Genomic DNA, 18,480 nt, shown 5'->3' on the forward strand with positions numbered 1-18,480 from the left:
AAATGTATCCCGAGAGAATCATGTATCCCGAGACATACAAATCTACCGTTCCCAAACTTAACCACGTCATGGAGTTAGTTGAGTATGGCACCGGGCAAGTCCTATTATCATGATTCAATAAGAAAAATCCTGAGAGGACTTTGATTTTCACAGTGATTCTCACTGAGTTGGTGTGATAGTCATAGATGAATTTCCTCGAGATACGAATAAAGAGCATCTGCGGTTATGTGCACACCTCCACGTCAGAAATGTGAGAATAGCAGTATATCTTAATGTCACTGTTCTGGTCTGTCTGGGGTCACCCCCGATGACTCTTCATTGGAAAAAGAAATAAAAAATCATTATGGACCAAGCCCATGGGCTAAATGTGTGCGGATCCTTGTAGTGAGTTTTCTGTGTAGTACCCTGTAATGATATTAGTTGATTGAAGGACAGCCACGTCACAAAATCTGTTTCGTTAAAAAGATTGGAGGTCATGGACCGTCCATCTTCAAAGCCTTCATCGGACTCAAATAAATCTATTTTTTTCCAAAAAGAAAAATTCAAATCTGATCTACACTATGATCCATACAAGGCTGAGTTGTCTGATTTTGTTTTCAACATTTCAATTTCTACTAATTAAAAGAAACTAAAATGAGCGTGTTTCACGTTGTACTTGTTTGCGTGTGAACGGTTGTTTAGATCCAGGGACCAAATTACCATAACATTACAAGTAAGTTAAATGATTTTGTCACTCACACAATGTGTTTCATGTTGATTCAACCCATCTTTTTTTATCATTCTGTTTTCTTCTTGTAAGGTGCTTATAAATAGCTGCATGGTCTCACTAGATTCTCAACTCTAAAAGGAGAAGAATCTCTAAAGAGAAGTGAGTGATCAAGGCTTAGATAGATAGATAGCTAGCCATGGATGTGGAACAAGTTCTTCACATGAATGGAGGAGAAAGAGAAGCCAGCTATGCTAATAACTCCATACTTCAAGTATCTCCTCTCTCTCTCTCTCTCTCTCTCTCTCACATGTACAAACATATTTTTTTCTTTGTTGATTGCGAGTTTCCTTCTAAATGATTTGCATTATATGTTTACAGAGAACAGTGATAGCCAAGGTGAAACCCATAGTAGAAGAGACCATACTAAATCTGTACTGCTCCACCCTCCCTCAGTGCCTAAGGATTGCAGATTTAGGTTGCTCTTCAGGACCCAACACCCTAGTGGTGATATCTGAGATTATAGATACAACTGAAATGATATGCCATCATTTGAATCGTCCGCCACCCGGATTCCAAATCTTCCTAAATGATCTCCCAGGAAATGATTTTAACACCATCTTCAGGTCGTTGCCTACTTTCTATGAAGAACTCAAGAAGGAGAAAGGCGATGAGTTCGGTCAGTGTTTCATAACCGGAATGCCTGGATCTTTCTATGGGAGGCTATTTCCAAGCCAAACTCTTCACTTTGTTCACTCTTCTTATAGCCTCCACTTTCTCTCTCGGGTTCCTCAAGGGTTTGAAAGTGAAGGAGAAACTCCATTGAACAAGGGAAATATTTACTTAGCAACGACCAGCCCTCCGATCATGCTTAAGTCCTACTTGGAGCAATTTCAGTTGGACTTCTCGTTGTTTCTTAGATTACGATCTGAAGAAATAATTCCCGGAGGAAGAATGGTCCTAACATTTATGGGTAGGAGAACTGATGATCCCTCGAAAGATGAAAATTGCACACCTTGGACATTATTAGGGTCCGCTCTCAATGACATGGTCACAGAGGTACCTTATTTGTTACCCATTTTAGTATCCTACTATTAATCCATTGTTTTATATCTTATAAAAATCAGCTTAATTCAATGTAGGGATTCGTGGACGAGGAAAAACTGGACTCCTTCAACATTCCATATTATGCGGCTTCAGCTAAAGAAATAAAGAACTTAATTGAGGCTGAAGGATCATTTAAGCTCGATCGACTTGAGACTTTCGAAGTTGATTGGGATGGTAGCATTGAAGATGATGATAAAAGAGACAAAATTAAGAGGGGGCAAAACATAGCCATGTGCGTAAGAGCTGTGGCTGAATCAATGCTGGTGAATCACTTCGGAGAGGAAATTATGGATGATTTATTCTCTAGGTTCATGGAGAAGGCGATCGAGCTCCTAATGAAAGATGAAGCCAAGTATGTCAATGTAGTCATCTCCCTAACAAAGAAAGAATGAAGATCCTCTAAGTTTACTATTTGTTACTATAACGATGCTTGTTTCAAATAATAAAATAAAATATGGAACTTTACGTTGGGCAAGTTGTGACCACAAGCCAGAGATAAGATAAGATATTCTCTTGTTCCCACAAATTAATGGTTTAAAGGACCTGACGGAACAGAGGGATTCAGTTCTAAATAATCCCTAAAATTTGCTCAATAGATTGATTGGACATTTCGTAAACTTTTTTATTTCTTAATCTTCCCTCGTTATTTGTGAGCTCATCGTTTTTTTTATTTATGGGTCGAGTTCATCCTTTTTGTTTATTATCAAACTCGTCATTTTTTAATTATTTATTGTTAAGTTCACAATTTTTATTGTCGAACTCACCACTATTTATTATTTAGTTCACAACTTGTAAAATCCATCAATTTTCATCCAAAAACTAAAAAAAAAGATGAAAAATTCTTAATTTTTTACATACATCCTCAAAATGTCTGAAACTCCCTTGAAAATGACTTCTTCTTACTTAAATCATTTTCAACTAGAATGAAGTCCTCTATACTTGATTGAGATGACAAAAATCCAATTTTTTATTTATGTAAACGATGAGTTCGAATGATTAGGTTATGCAATCGTGAGAAATGTTAGAAATGGGGTCTAAAATAGTTAAGAGAAGAAAAATTTACTAAATGGATTATTAAAAGTCTACCCAAAGCTTAAGGATTATTTTGAAGAAAAAAAAAAATCTTCTACCAAGGTCTTTTAATAAATTTTCCTTTAGCAGAAGACTCTTTTCTCTTCTACCCCATAGTAAAAAAATGAAATTTCTTAATAAGATCATCTTGTGGCATTCAAAAATATGATCTAATAGAACACTATGTAGAGGATACAATTCTATGAATTTAAAAAATATATATATATACATATTTTTCTCTGTTGTATTTTAATTTTAAATTTGGGTGTTCGATAACCGTCCATTTTCAATATCATTAATCAAGTTCGAAAAATATTATTATTATTATTATTATTTTTTTGGTAACCGAGGGAGTATCCCATCAACACTCTCAAGTAAGCGTGACAGACTAATCTCCCTTGGGGGCCCCGCATGACCAACCCCATACGAGTTTTAAGGGGACGAACCCAAACCCATTAAGTGCCACATAAGGTGGTGGGAAGGGGATTCAAAGACAGTATTATTATTTTTTTACCATGAATTTTTTCATGAAATTTAGAATGTAGTGGTGTTCAATTTCTTATATTATAATCCATGTGATCCCACGACACTTTTTAAGATTTGAAATATAAAATTTAAGATTGATGGGTGCGGGCAAGAAAGAGAAATTTCTTTCTCATTACTTACTTTGTTAATACCACGTGTCAAAACGGTCTTGGGCAGTGCTGTGAGCAAATACGCACTCTTGATTAGTTCAAAGTTTAAAATTAAGAAAGCAAGTTTCATTTTATTTTTTAATAATATTAGTGGTGGCTCCACCACTACATGGTACGTTCCACATAAAGATCATTCCAACTTTTAAAACTTTTCTAACTTTCACTAACAGCGGAGGTTCTCCATCAAACAGACCGTTGACATAAAAGGAATGTACGGTGAAACATATTACAGTTTGAACCTAGTACCTGCACTCTAATACGAAACTTTTTACAGTTTAAGCTTTATTTTAATTAGTAGTTTTGTATTAATATTTACTCTTGCTCTACTTTAACCGGGTTTTGTGATTGATTTTGTTCGTGTTCTCTTTGGCTCGAACTTAATTAAGACACTGATTTTTGAAATTTTTTTAAAATTTAATTTGAATTTATATATTTCAAGAAAACGTGATTCTAAAACGAAAAAAATATTTTTTGCAAAAATTATTCAAGTAATAATCGTTGCTTTGGACATAGTTGAGAAAGAAGAAAAAATTAAAAACAAAAAAAAAGTAGTGCAACTTTTTTTATAATTATTTGTGGAGTGTAATCATCCAAATGGAGTGCAATTGGTAATGGGTGGTGTGCAACTACTCGGTCCTATTAAAATTAGAGAGATTATATTGCCATATCAACTTTTGCTAACGGCACCCAAAAATGTGTACTAATTCTATGTTGAATTTACATATGAATTGGGGTGGCGTTATCAAAAGTTGATGTGGAAATAGAATCTCCCTTAAATTACTTTTGCCGTGTACAATTAAATAGTGTTAGATTTTTGTTCAAACATGGCTTATTCTTCCATGAAGGATCCCGTAATATATTCTTCTATCCATTAGCAGCACAACTAATTTTGTATAGACTAATGATTTTTGAATTCAACTTGACACCATGATTCAAAACTCATCGACCTGTCATGCGCAAAGAATCATAGATTCTTTTATTTGGGTTACACAACTGTACTCTCGAGATGAACAACTGCAGATGTTAGGTTGGTCAAGTCGATTATGTATCTCGAGGGACAAAATCTACGATTCTTTACCCATGTCACGTCAGTGAGTTTTTGAATTTCATTGTCACGTTGAGTTCAAAAATCAGCATTCAACTTTGTACCCAAAATTTTTAGGACTTTTCTAACCTCGACAAATAGTTGAGGCTCCACCAAAATCTGACGATTGTGATAATTGGAAAATAAAATTTTCTTTGAAATTAGTTAAAATTATTAAGGGATTAAAATAATTGCTTTGGGAAACCTTAACATTTAAGATTTATTTTGTTTTCTATGTAAATGTTGTAGGGTTTTGTAAAATAATAAGATTTAATTTATTCTTAGATAATGATTACGGATACATATATAGATCAAAATAAATCAATAACAACATTTGGATAAGATCCTACATCTAATTAGATTCATTATATTAGTCTTATCCTAATTCATATTCGCATAGAAAATGATTCAATGCATCTCAAAAAACCTTATTACATTGCTTCATGATGCCAAATCCTCCATAGGTGTTCTTCGACCAACATTAAAAACTTGTCATATTTTCATGTCAATTACTTTTGTTGATTACTACACCATAACTTGAATCATATATCATTGGTCATTCTTTCTTATGTGTTAAAGGCAATATTTTGACAAGAATCGTGATAATCTGACTATCCTACGTGGCAAACTCAATCTACTATCCTGACGTGACAAGTTTGAGAATTGTAGATCTACTCTCCTCGAGATATATGGCTGTAGTTCCTCATAAAAAAATTGTATCTCAAGGGAATCGTGTATCCCGAGGAGCACATATTTATAATTCCCGAACTTATCACGACAGGACTATAAGGAAGTATTTGTCTGATTGGTTTAAAATACCCAACACACATATGGCTAAAAAAAGGTAGAATGGGACTATACTATTAAGTTCACCTCTTCTTTGGGCCTGAATAAAAGTCCAGGTAAAGTATAAATTTTTCCATAATTACTAAAGTCATCTTGGAGTGACCTTAGCGGAGACACCTTGATATGGTGGCACACGCATGTTCGTAAATGTGTTTTACTCGTATCTCGGAGAAAATACATCTATGGGCATTGCGCACACCCCCAAATCAAGATATCCTATATGTTCCCCATTGAGGTCATTCTAGCATTAATCGAAGAGACATTTAGCGGGCAAATATATCTCTAGCAATTTTATTACAAAAACTCCTTTACTTTATCAAGTTTGTTACTTTAACAAATCTTATTTTATGAATCATGCTACCATGACTTAGAAAGATTTCAAACCTTAAAAAAAGGATCATTGGACCTACATGGATAATTGAATTAGCAATCCAACAATACAACCTTGTAGGTTTCATGTAAAAACTCAGATTCAAAAGAAAAAAAAAAATCCTTTTTGAGCTGGATCATATGTGTTGAAAATGGATGGTTATCGAAAAACAAGATCTGAAGCCACAAACCTTACTTCGATCCACATCATAAAATTTGAATTGATGGGTTAGCTTTTTATTTAACATATCTTAGAATGGATCCTAATTACATCAATTTTTTGTATAAAAAAACATGATTTAAATCCACAAGATTATAAAGGAAAAAATTCTAAGAACTTTAGATAAAAATATTGAAAAAAAAAATTCATTTTTATCAATAAACTTAGTTTTAAATTTGAGAGTTCGATAGCCATCTATTTTCAACACCTTTGATCGAATTAAAAAATGATTCTTTATTAAATTTTATTCTTTTGGATCTACTTTTCTATAAAATCTAGAAGATTGTAATGTTGGATTGTCAATTTGATAATCCATGCAGATCTAACCATCATTAGTAAGTTTTGAAATCTTACTAAGTTAGTCTGTTAGTCTAATTCATAAAAGTAAGATTTTTTTATCATACCCGAGCATGTCACATCATGGAATCGATTTAAGTATGCCACCTGACAAGTCATGTTATCACGACTCTTATGATAAATATGATAAATTAATTTCTAACATCAATATGAATATGTCACTTGACAAGTCATATTATCATGACTCTTATGATAAATATGATAAATTAATTTCAACATAGTATATCATAAAATCAATTTGAATATGCCACCTGATAAGTCATATTATCACGACTCTTATGATAAATATGATAAATTAATTTCAACATAGTATATCATAAAATCGATTTGAGAATGCCACCTGACAAATCATATTGTGGGTCCTTGGACAAACATCACAAACTTTCCACACAAAAACGTGATGAGTGGTGGTGTTTATCACGTCCAATGACATTTTGATTTTAGATATTGAGGCAAGAGGGGAATGGTTGATGCATCTCGTGGCAAGTTCCTTTCAAAATTCTGACAAATTTATTTAGTACAGAAGACTCATCAGTTTGAAAATATAAGACATCTCAAATATTTAAGAAAAACGTCATGTCACCGACATTGAAAATAGAACCTTATCAAAAATATTTAACCAAATGTGGACGTCACGTTTTACTTCATCGTTATCATCTCATCTTCACGACTGTTTTTCATTGTGTCATCGCCACCTTCGTCATAATCATAATACCATTGACGTCATCACCATCTTATTGGAAGGGATGACTGATTTTTGGAAGAAAAAAAAAAAAACAATCAAGGGCTTTTAACTTATTTTTATTAGTCTATACGAAACAATATCGAGGTCAAGGGCATGATAATAATAATGATAATAATAAACTGACAACATTAGATCGGATCTACCAAGTTAGTCATCTTTATTTATGTTATTTTTAAAAAAAGAAAAATCCTGGTAGAATTAAACAGTGGGATTCATCTTTCCATCCTCTCGAGCTTTTCATGATAATTTTTTTAATGAATTTCATATTCCAAGCAACTGAACATACCCTTAATAAATTTTTTATTTCTTAATCCCAAACTCACCTCATCTTTCTTATAATACTTATAAAAACACTCAAAATACTCTTTTTATCATTTTTTTTAAACCTTGCTTAAAATTTTCAATAGAGATTATTATACATCCTTACAATTCGTGACAATGAATGACCGAATTAGAATGATATACTCCTAATTTTGAATATTTTTATATAACTTTCAATCTATTTTGACATTTTGCGATAATAAATAACAAAAAACAACATACTCATAATTTTAAAAATTTAGTTGTAATGTTTGATTTGAGTGTTCTTTTCACCAGTATAATATATGTATTTTAAGTATTTCTAAAAGATCTATTTAAAGTCAAACTCGAAAAGAAAAATCTAAACCTTTGAGGTTAAGAATTCATTTGTTGAAATCGCCTTTGAATCATCGATCTCGATAAATTTTTTTTTCTGACCATGATATTGAATACCTCTTTACAAAATACAATAATGCATATATAATAATGGTGACATTGAAATAAACACTCAGATCAGACATTACACTTTGACTATAATTTGGAGTTGGATGATCATAACCAATGTAACGTTTGATTAGAGTGTTTGTTTTGCCAATATTACATAGGCATTTTGAAAAGATCTATCCAGGGTCGAGATCAACAATCGAATTGTTTGGTCAACGGTTAAAAAGGCAAACTCGACGATTAAAATGTTGATCTCGACAATTGAATCTTTGATTTTGACAATCTTCACAAAATACCTAAGTTGTATATGACATAATGGAGAAATTGATTCTTGTGAATCAAATGTTATACTCTAATTAAGATTGAGTTTAATAATCTTAATCATACTAGCATGTTTGATCCGAGTGTTTGTTTCATCATTATTGTATACGTATTTTGGGCGTCTTGAAAAGATTTATCCAACGTCCTCTTTTGAAAAATGAAATCATCGAGATCAATGATTCAAATGCCTATCTTGACGATTAAACCATTGATATAAGCGATTTTGATTGTTTTTTCCTTTTATTTTTTTATTTTTTTATTTTTTATTTTAAACTTAAGACTCATTAGATCTTCTTGAAATACCCCAAATGCATTTACTATCAGGGGAGAAGACAGGATATTGCCAATGTGGGGGCAACCAAGAGTAAATAAAATATCTTGGGGACAACCTAGAGTGAAAAAAAAAAAGTAGTAAGACCAACCAAGATTGGAATTTTTTTTGTAGGAGCAATAGTAGCAGATTTTTTAATCCCCCGCTAAAATTAGAGTGGTGAAATAGACATGCAAATCAAAGGTTAGAACAATATCTCTACAATTTCGAGTATATTGTTCCTTGTTCATTATTCAATGTCACAAATCGTTGAATAAATCGAAAGTTACATTAACATGTTTGAAATTATGAGTATATCATTCTCTATTCGACATTCATCATAAAAAATTGACGAAATAGATTATAATTCCTATTTAGTTAAAATTAAGAGAGATGAGAAAAAGGTTATTTTGAGTATTTTATAACTATTATAAGGGGGATGGGGAAAGGTTGGGATTCAGATGGAAATTTTTTCATAGGGCCATTAATTGTAAAAATTAGGAGTGCAACTTGGTTTAGGTTGGTTCAGTTAAGAGCAAAATCAAAATCGAACCGACTAAGGTCGGTTCCAACATATGGGAACCAGAACCGAACCAACCCAAACCGACCTTAATTCGATTTGGTTCCATGGGTTGTAAAAAAAAAATTTACACAAATTTATCAATAAAATTATGTAAATAAGTGAAATATGAAAAATTAAAAACCCAAAAACAAGATTATGAGATCACATAAAATAATTAGATTAATTTTAAAAAAATGATAGGGTTAAGTTTCTAAAAATTTTTAAAAAAATTAATTTTTCTTCAAAAGGATCAAAACTACAAACCTTTCCCAAAATAAAATGGGTTTCCAACTTTCCATGAGAAGTACCTGTAGCCGTACACTCACAACCGCACGCTGAGAGAGAGAGAGAAGAAAAACCTGTCGACCACCAGAGTTGATAGCACGCCCGTAGCCTCAAGCCGAGAGAGAGAGAGAGAGAGGCCGGTGGCAGTCGGTGGATGCCAAAAAATTGATGCGGTTAGAATCCACTCTAAGGTATGTTTAGTAACAAATTAACATCATAAATTTTAATTTATGACGTGGATCTCCACTCTAGGGTTTGTTCGGTATCAAACTTAATAATGTGAGGTTTGGTGGGTAACAAACTTGATAAAGTAAGGTTCCCTTGGAGTTGTCAGAACTCCAATGGAGTTTTTGTAATAAAAATGCAACAGTTGGGCCTGCTGGGTAAATCTCTATTAATCTAATTATTAAAATCCAATCCATTAATTATGGCCTACGCCTTCATTTGACCTAAATTATGTGACAAGCCCATAGTCTTGTAATTAGTGAGTCCAATGTCCAATTATGTCCCGTATTTGTGTGTAAGAAGATCAATATTGATCTTATAATAATAATAATAATAATAATAAATAAATAAATAATCATCATTGGCGTATAGGTCATAAAATGCCCAAAGCTTGCATAGAGTTCACCTTTTGGCACAAAAGAGGTTACATTTGAGTCAAGTCTAATAAATTTAGACCATGCATCTTGATAATTCTTGAATCTCTGATTCTTCAATGATCAAGCTCATTTTGGCATATGCAGGTCCAACTCATTTTTAGGTCATACATAATGTGGAAAAAGCCCATATTTGATGGCCCAAGATCATCAACAATTTTTTCATTGTGGAATTTGTTTTTTCAACAAGCCGAAACCTTCAAATTAATGGAGGATGGGAGAAATTAGACGGCTCTAACCCACTAAATCGGGGAGCATAAAAATTCCAACAGTCGTGGACTGTTGAAATTCAATTTCTAAAATTCGTGGGCCTAGGCCCGTCAAATTTTCATGTCGAATTTTCCAATTTTCATGTGGTGATAGCTACTGATCGAGCTCACAATAAAGTTTTCTTTGAATCCTTATATCATTCATTAGAGATCATTTAATCATCAGGTCAGTTTCTAATTAAAATCCACCAAGATTTAGGTTAATGTAAATTGATAATGGCCCAATCAAGGCCTGTCAAAGTTGAGCAAATTGCTCCTCTCCTTTTCTACAGAATTATTACCACAGGCATATAATCCTTCAGTTATCTAAGGAAACAATTGGTTGGAATTCTTCATTTTGATCAACGACATGCGATTGTTATCCATATCTAACAATATCACTACAAGAAAAAAGGCCTAAAGCAGCGGTTTTATTGGCCCCTGTAAAATCCATTGTTACAGACCTAACTACAGCGGCAGAAAAAAGGTCAAATTTTTCGACAGATATGGTTGGTGCCTATAGTGGAGGATAAATCTGCCGCTATAAGTGTTTTTTAAATAATTTTAAAAAAAAAGTAGAAACAGTTTTTAATACATGCACACCTACTATCTTTTTACCTGTATAATTACATAAACCAAATAAATAGAATCCAATTTTTTTTTTTGGTATAAATATCAAATCTTCAATTACAATCACCTATTCTATAAAATCCAATAATAAAAAATAAAAATAAAAAAACAAACAAATTGATGCATTCTGGGCTCATGCCAAATGATCATCACTGTCATCAAGAGTTGGATTAGTGTCGTTAGTGGGAACCTACAATTAATGTTACTTTGGTTGTTTAGTAAAAACAAATACACGTATTAGGATTCATGGTTTATAATAGTAAGAAGTTCACCTAGTAAGATACGCCACGTAATAAAGCATTTATAATGCGGAACGCAACAAATGATGAGAATTACTATAATTTTATTAATTGATGGAGGCATCAAGTATTGAAGAGTCGATTTTAATTTTTATTTAGTTTTCTATTTTAGAACTTTAATTTTATATTTTTTAAACTTATTTTGATGTTTTATTAGCCTATGATGTTAGTATAAGTGTTAGGAGGCAATTTGATAATTTTATCTTGATTTTTTGAATGAGATTTTCGTAAGCTAAAAATTCAAGGAAAATAAAGTTACGGGATTAGGATATAGGTGGTATTTCTACTTTGCTTTATTTAAATTTATTTATAACCATTGAATTTCCTTATTTTAGTTGGATGATTAAGATTAGATTTAAGGTCTAGATAACATTATAAATACTTGTTTCTTGCTATAATTTTATTCAATGATGAATAAAACTAAGATTGAGGTTTTGATATTTTCATTAATGGTAGTGTGAAGCCATTTTGGAGTGAGTCCAATGTAACATTTGTTTTCTCTATCGATTTATCAATCGAAGTGGGTATATATTTTTTCTTAATATCTTCTTTCTCACTTTTTTTTATTAAATTTCTGTTTTGAATCTCTAAAATATCCATAAACCTTACCCAATCCACTCTATAAATAAAATCTCCATGGACATTCTCTTCCTCGTTGAAACCTAACCCTAACACTCATAAAAACCTGACCTAAACCATCTTCTAATCCAAATACCCTCAACGTAATTTCAAAATATTTTTATTGGAAATGTTTTGCAATTGTTGCTCAAAACTTTAATATTTTTACCCAAAATCCTAAATCAAATTCTCTTAATCCCCACATTTTCTTATCTCCTCATATCGTCCTACATCAGATTTGGTATCAGAGTTTAGGTTCAGGCAACACAAATTAGCAAATCGTGTTTATGGGAGATGGACTCAACAAAAATGTTCTCAAAGGAGTTGAAATATATGTTGTCAGAATTACGTTGAACACGCCACTCTCAAGAATATTTCGGATTGTTTGTGATCACATTGTAAAATAAAAAAAATGAAGACCACAGGCAATTACGTGATACATGATATGAAGAATTTAGACAACAAAACTGGTGCTTCAAGTACAATCATTTTGGACACTTTAAATGAGAGTGTTCAAAAAAGGATAATGAAGCAAATGTGACGAAAATCCATCCTTCTAAATTCAAGGAGAGTAATAAAGAAATCGATGAGCCTGAAAGCGATAGTAAGATTAAGGAATGTGAGACATCATTATTGGATCTTGAAGAATATCATAAAGTAGAAATTATATGAAAAAAGGCCTAAAGAAGATCTTTTGGAGACAACATTTATAGTTGTAGTTCATGATGCAGTTGTTCCATCACTACTTTAAACTAACCTAATCATCTCAGATGAGTACAATAGAGACTTTGCCAAGATAAAAAATCAAAATTTGAAGTTAATAGTTCAATACAAGTTCTAGACACGAGGACAAATCTTTGCCAAAATGAATGAACAACAAATTGTCATGATTATTCTCAAGAACTTTAAAACTCGGTGATAAGTTTTCTCCAACCAGAAGAGAATAATGCGGAACGTAGCCGATAATGAGAATTACTATAATTTTATTTCGCCAATGACGAAATCTTCCCAGTCGAGGAGAATTGATGGGGACATCAATTATTGAAGAGTTGATTTTAATTTTTATTTACTTTATATTTTACAACTTTAATTTTATGTTTTTTGAACTTATTTGGATGTTTAATTAACCTATGATGTTAATATAGGTGTTAGGGGGCAATTTGATAATTTTATATTAATTTTTTAATGGGTTTTCATAAATTGAAATTCAAGGAAAATAAAATTATAGGATTGGGAAATAGATGGTATATTTTCTCTATTAAATTTATGTTTTGAATCTCTAAAACATCCACAAACCCTACCAAATCCACTCTATAAATCAAAATCCCGACCCATCAACATTCTCTTCTCAGTTGAAACCTAGCCCTAATACTCATCTAAACCTTCCTCTAATCAAAATATCCTCAATCTGGTAATTTCAAAATGTTTTAATTGGAAACGTTTTGCAATTGTTGCTCAAAATTTTAATTTTTACCTAAAATTCTAAATCAAATTTTCTAAACCCCCACATTTTTTTTTATCTCCCCTCTTCGTCCTGCATCAATTCATGTGAATAGGTTCACCACCACTCGTTGACCGATGATCGTTTCCAATGTTATCATGCTTTGTTGTAGGTGATCAAAACATGTTAATGCCTTGGCCGCATCCCATCATACATCGACGGCTTCCCTTATTAACTGTTGACGTGTGGGTTGAGGCCCCCACAAAGTGGCGGGACTAACTCCTAGTCCCTTCATCCTCATACGACCATGTCCATCTGTCCCGTGACTTGGGAGAAGATGTCATCCCTGGTTGTGCTACTTTGGGATCCTCTTTCTGAATCTAAATTCTAGATCTTGATCTAGAATAAATAAAAGACAATCAATTTTAACATAAATTAATTAGGAAGAAAAAAAGATGAGATCATCAGCCCTAAAGTTTGCCATTGGTGCCAAACATTTTTCAAAATATGGGTTAGAAGCTTTGGAATGAGCTGATTTTTTGTGAGGATGATCTCTATGATGAGGAGATCATCCTAACCAAAAATCAGCCTATTCCAAAACTTCTAACCCCATCAAAAGTAATTTATAAAAATTGGACGGTCCACGATTATTCAACTTGTAAACTAGGCTTAGAAGTTTCAAAATGAGCTGATTTTTGGTGAGGATGATCTCTTCACCGTAGAGATCATCCTCACAAAAAATCAGCCTATTCCAAAACATTTAACCCCATTAAAAGTGATTAACAAAAAATGTTTGGCACAAAACTTGGCAAACTTTAGGGCTGCCGAACCGCTCCCATATATATATATATATATATATATGGGTCCCGTTCGGCACCCTAAGTTTTACCACACTTTAACAAACGCGTTTTGTCCTACATGGGTTAGAAGTTTCGGAATGGGCTGATTTTTGGTGATGATGATCTCTATGGTGAGGAGATCATCCTCACCAAAAATCAGCTCTTTCCAAAACTTCTAACCCCATCAAAAATGATTTACAAAAAATGGACGGTCCACGATTTTTCAACTTGTAAACATGGGGCTAAACATTTCGGAATGGGCTGATTTTTGGGGAGGATGATCTTCTAATCATAGAGATCATCCTCACCAAAAATCAGCCCATTCCAAAACTTCTAACCCATGTAGGACAAAAAACGTTTGTTAAAGTGTGTGGTAAAACTTAGGGTGCTGAGCATTTCCCTATATGGGTCCCGTTCAGCACCCTAAGTTTTACCACACACTTTAACAAACGCGTTTTGTCCTACATGGGTTAGAAGTTTCGGAATGGGCTGATTTTTGGGGAGGATGATCTCTATGGTGAGGAGATCATCCTCACCAAAAATCAGCCCATTCCGAAACTTCTAACCCATGTAGGACAAAAAACATTTGTTAAAGTGTGTGGTAAAACTTAGGGTGCTGAACATTTCCCTATATATATAAGGGCATTGATTTTTGTTAATCATTCCAGATATGCAACTTTTAAATCGATAATAAACAAGGGTTACAAAGGGTAACCTTTATGTGGTCAAGCAACTTTAGAAAATATTTCATGCATGAAAGAGTTGGTTCAAGCATAAAAAATAGATACAGTAAATTTCTCATTGGAATTTCAGAAAAATCCAGAAAAAAAAGTGAAAAGATTAAGACCATTCTGAGATATGGCTAGCTTAGAACCTGTGGTGTCTAACCATTGAAAGGGTTATTGACTAAATCATTTTACATAGGCTCGTTTATAGAATGGTGACAAGGATCAACTCATTACAATATAATAAAAAATTAAAAACCAGCCCCCATTACAGTGTACTTCCAGTTGCTCCCACTAAAAACAAACATAATTTTAAGATTTTCTTAATGCCTAATTGAAACAGAATAAGTAATTTCGACAAAATCAGAAAGCAACTATCGAATAGGATACACATAAAAATCATAGTGTCATGTGAGAGAACTGACCAAAATATACAACTGGGAAAATAATATACAGTGTTCTTAGATAGTATTCAATATACAGTGTTAATTTGAATTGAGCCCATAAGATCAGACATATGTTAAACTAACACATTGTTCAAAAATCTTACTCTATCAATTTTTAGACTTCCATGTTCAAATGGGTGGAGTAAACTGCACTAAAACATAGCTAATAGATCTGCTACAATTTCTTGAACAAAACCAACTTCTCTCCTGAACAATGAGTAAAGTTAATTTTTGAAACTAACCCTTTTTCCCATCAATCATATAATCAAACAATAGACCCTGCCCACTAACTAATTTACTCTCCTTTTTGTAGATAAAATTATTTAATTAAATAACTAATAAGAGTGATATACTAAAGACGCTCCTTATTGGTTGATAAACCAAACCAATTAAGACATGCATGCCTAAGAACCACCAAATATGCATCAAGTGAACAACTCTCCAAACAAACGTCTTTTGCAAAATTCAGGAGAAACTATGTAACATCAAGATTAAGATATATTTTGGTGACAGGAACAATATTACATTCAAGGTAAATAATCAAATTAATACCTCTCTAAAGTTTGTTTTTCTTCAAAGTAGGAATTCAATTTCTTGTGTAGTGCTTGTATTTCCCTCTGGTTTTGAATAGCCTATAAAACATAAGATTTCACATGTATGTAAATGAAGGGAATGTTGGCAATAAGAATTAAATATAGAGAAACTGAGTTTCAAGTTGAAAAAATAAGGAACTCTTGCATGATGAAGCACACATTACCTGCATACGTAGGAATTCATTATTCTCATTGATGATAGAAAGAAAATGGGATTTCAGTGATTAATACCATCTCAGCCTTATCCCAAAACAATTAGGATTGAAAGTATCAATCTTATTAGCCATCCAACTATGTCTACAGCTTCTATATCTTTTGCTGAAACATGTGTCTTTCGATCTTTAATCTTATTTGGGATTACCTTATGGCGATGCTCCATGACACATCTTATAAGGCATGATATCAACGGTTTAAAAACAAGGGTTTTACCCTATGTTACCTAATTATAATCACGATTCTACTTATCTTCTCATTTAATTCTGTATTTGATTTATTTTATAATAAAATTGATTTGCACCCAACAATTTTTTGATGCCACAAGGTAAGCCCAAGAATCCTTAGTAAAGGTGAAATCCTTACTTAGTATGGCTGGTCAAACTCCATCTTCATATTTTAAGGACTTAGGTTAGTTAGGCTTTCATTTTCCATGCATAAACCATTTTAAAATGAAGGCGTTTCCTCTGAAGATTGTGTCTCAGTCAGGGCGCTGTAAAATAAAAAAGCAGATCCGAAAGTTAGCTAGCCATGGATGTGGAACAAGTTCTTCTCATGAATCGAGGAGAAAGAGAAACCAACTATGCTGATAACTCCACTTCTCCACATTTCAACTCTCTCTCTCTCTCTCTCATACACACAAAATTGTAGCAAAGTGTGGCTTCCCCCCCCCCCCCCCCCCCCCCTCCTGCGGAAAACAAAAAAAGAAAAGAAAACTATATCAAAGTTGGTTCTCTCTCTCCACACAACACATATACAGATACACACAAAATTGGAGCAAAAATATTAATGTTGGACAGGTATCATTAAGAAAGGGGAAAATGAGGAAAGACAATTTATCAATTTTTTAAGAATCTTGATAATCTAACTACCCCACGTGACATATTCAATCGACTACCTTGACGTGATAAGTTCAGGTACAGTAGATCTGCGCTACTCGGGATACACTGCTGCACTTCCAATAAAAATATATCTCAAAGGAACCATGTATCTCGGGGAGCACAAATCTATGGTTCCCAAACTTGTCACATTATGTAGTGGATTGAGTATGCCACATGGGGTAGTCAGATTATCCCGACTTATTTTTAAATCATAAACAAGCAAATGGAGAATGGATATTAGTCTTTGTTGCATAAGTTAAATGAAGAGGTAGATAGGCTAAGCATTTACGTACCAATGGGCTTGAAAGAGACTACCATGGGCTTGAAAGGAAACCTAGAATTGACTAACTGACCGACTCTTTCATTATGAAAGAAGCTCATCGTTAAATGGGCCAGGGGCGTGTTTCACGTTGCAGTTTTTTGCGGCCTATATGGTGGTTTAGAACCAGGGACCATGACATTACTAACAAGTGAAAGAGACTACCATGGGCTCGAAAGGAAACCTAGAATTGACTAGCTGACCGACTCTTTCATTATGAAAGAAGCTCATCGTTAAATGGGCCAGGGGCATGTTTCACGTTGCAGTTCTTTTCGGCCTATATGGTGGTTTAGAACCAGGGACCATGACATTACTAACAAGTGAAAGAGACTACCATGGGCTCGAAAGGAAACCTAGAATTGACTAGCTGACCGACTCTTTCATTATGAAAGAAGCTCATCGTTAAATGGGCCAGGGGCATGTTTCACGTTGCAGTTCTTTTCGGCCTATATGGTGGTTTAGAACCAGGGACCATGACATTACTAACAAGTGAAAGAGACTACCATGGGCTCGAAAGGAAACCTAGAATTGACTAGCTGACCGACTCTTTCATTATGAAAGAAGCTCATCGTTAAATGGGCCAGGGGCATGTTTCACGTTGCAGTTCTTTTCGGCCTATATGGTGGTTTAGAACCAGGGACCATGACATTACTAACAAGTGAAAGAGACTACCATGGGCTCGAAAGGAAACCTAGAATTGACTAGCTGACCGACTCTTTCATTATGAAAGAAGCTCATCGTTAAATGGGCCAGGGGCATGTTTCACGTTGCAGTTCTTTTCGGCCTATATGGTGGTTTAGAACCAGGGACCATGACATTACTAATAAGTGAAATGCATATCTTAATAATCTAGTTGGTAAAATCATTCTTTCTTAACACCCCTCGTCACCTTGATAAAATGTTGAATTCAAATCGTCGATATGGACAATTCAAGTTGTTAAGATCAATCATGTAGATTGAAAAGGTCAGTATCAATGATTGAATCAAAGGTTGATCTCAATGATTTGAATTGTTGACATTGAGAATTTGAATCACCAATCTCGCCACTTGAAAGCGGCGTGGGGATATTAATAACGAAAAAGTTTATTAAATGGTTATCAAGCTACATGGGTGTTTAAAGAAATCCCCCATATAGGGCTCCTTAAAT

The 18,480-nt window shown here is 33.4% G+C and overlaps 1 protein-coding gene and 1 long non-coding RNA gene across 2 annotated transcripts; one reads left to right on the forward strand and one right to left on the reverse strand.

The window, feature by feature from the left end:
• The first annotated feature begins 802 nt into the window (after positions 1-802).
• On the forward strand, positions 803-2,430 carry LOC147407384 (S-adenosyl-methionine 4-1-methyl-2-pyrrolidinyl-3-oxobutanic acid methyltransferase-like). The gene is made up of 3 exons (XM_086435931.1): positions 803-980; positions 1,088-1,765; positions 1,849-2,430. The coding sequence occupies exons 1-3, from the start codon at positions 906-908 to the stop codon at positions 2,203-2,205; spliced, it is 1,110 nt and encodes a 369-aa protein (XP_086292057.1). The 5' UTR covers positions 803-905; the 3' UTR covers positions 2,206-2,430.
• A 10,042-nt stretch (positions 2,431-12,472) lies between these two features.
• LOC147407385 (uncharacterized) lies at positions 12,473-16,778 on the reverse strand. The gene is made up of 3 exons (XR_015175816.1): positions 16,500-16,778; positions 15,880-15,959; positions 12,473-13,716 (listed from the first exon to the last, which is right to left on the reverse strand). It is a non-coding gene; the product is annotated as an uncharacterized LOC147407385 (long non-coding RNA).
• Positions 16,779-18,480: the final 1,702 nt, after the last annotated feature.

Source organism: Akebia trifoliata, chromosome 3 (assembly GCF_017979445.1).
Source record: "Akebia trifoliata isolate Shusen 1 chromosome 3, ASM1797944v1, whole genome shotgun sequence".
Lineage (NCBI taxonomy): Eukaryota > Viridiplantae > Streptophyta > Magnoliopsida > Ranunculales > Lardizabalaceae > Akebia > Akebia trifoliata.

Excerpts from the sequence above, each read along its gene's own strand:
- LOC147407384 (XM_086435931.1), top strand. The coding sequence starts at position 906 with ATGGATGTGGAACAAGTTCTTCACATGAATGGAGGAGAAAGAGAAGCC. Across the intron at positions 981-1,087 it reads CTAATAACTCCATACTTCAA|AGAACAGTGATAGCCAAGGT; the intron begins GTATCTCCTCTC and ends ATATGTTTACAG. Across the intron at positions 1,766-1,848 it reads TCAATGACATGGTCACAGAG|GGATTCGTGGACGAGGAAAA; the intron begins GTACCTTATTTG and ends AATTCAATGTAG.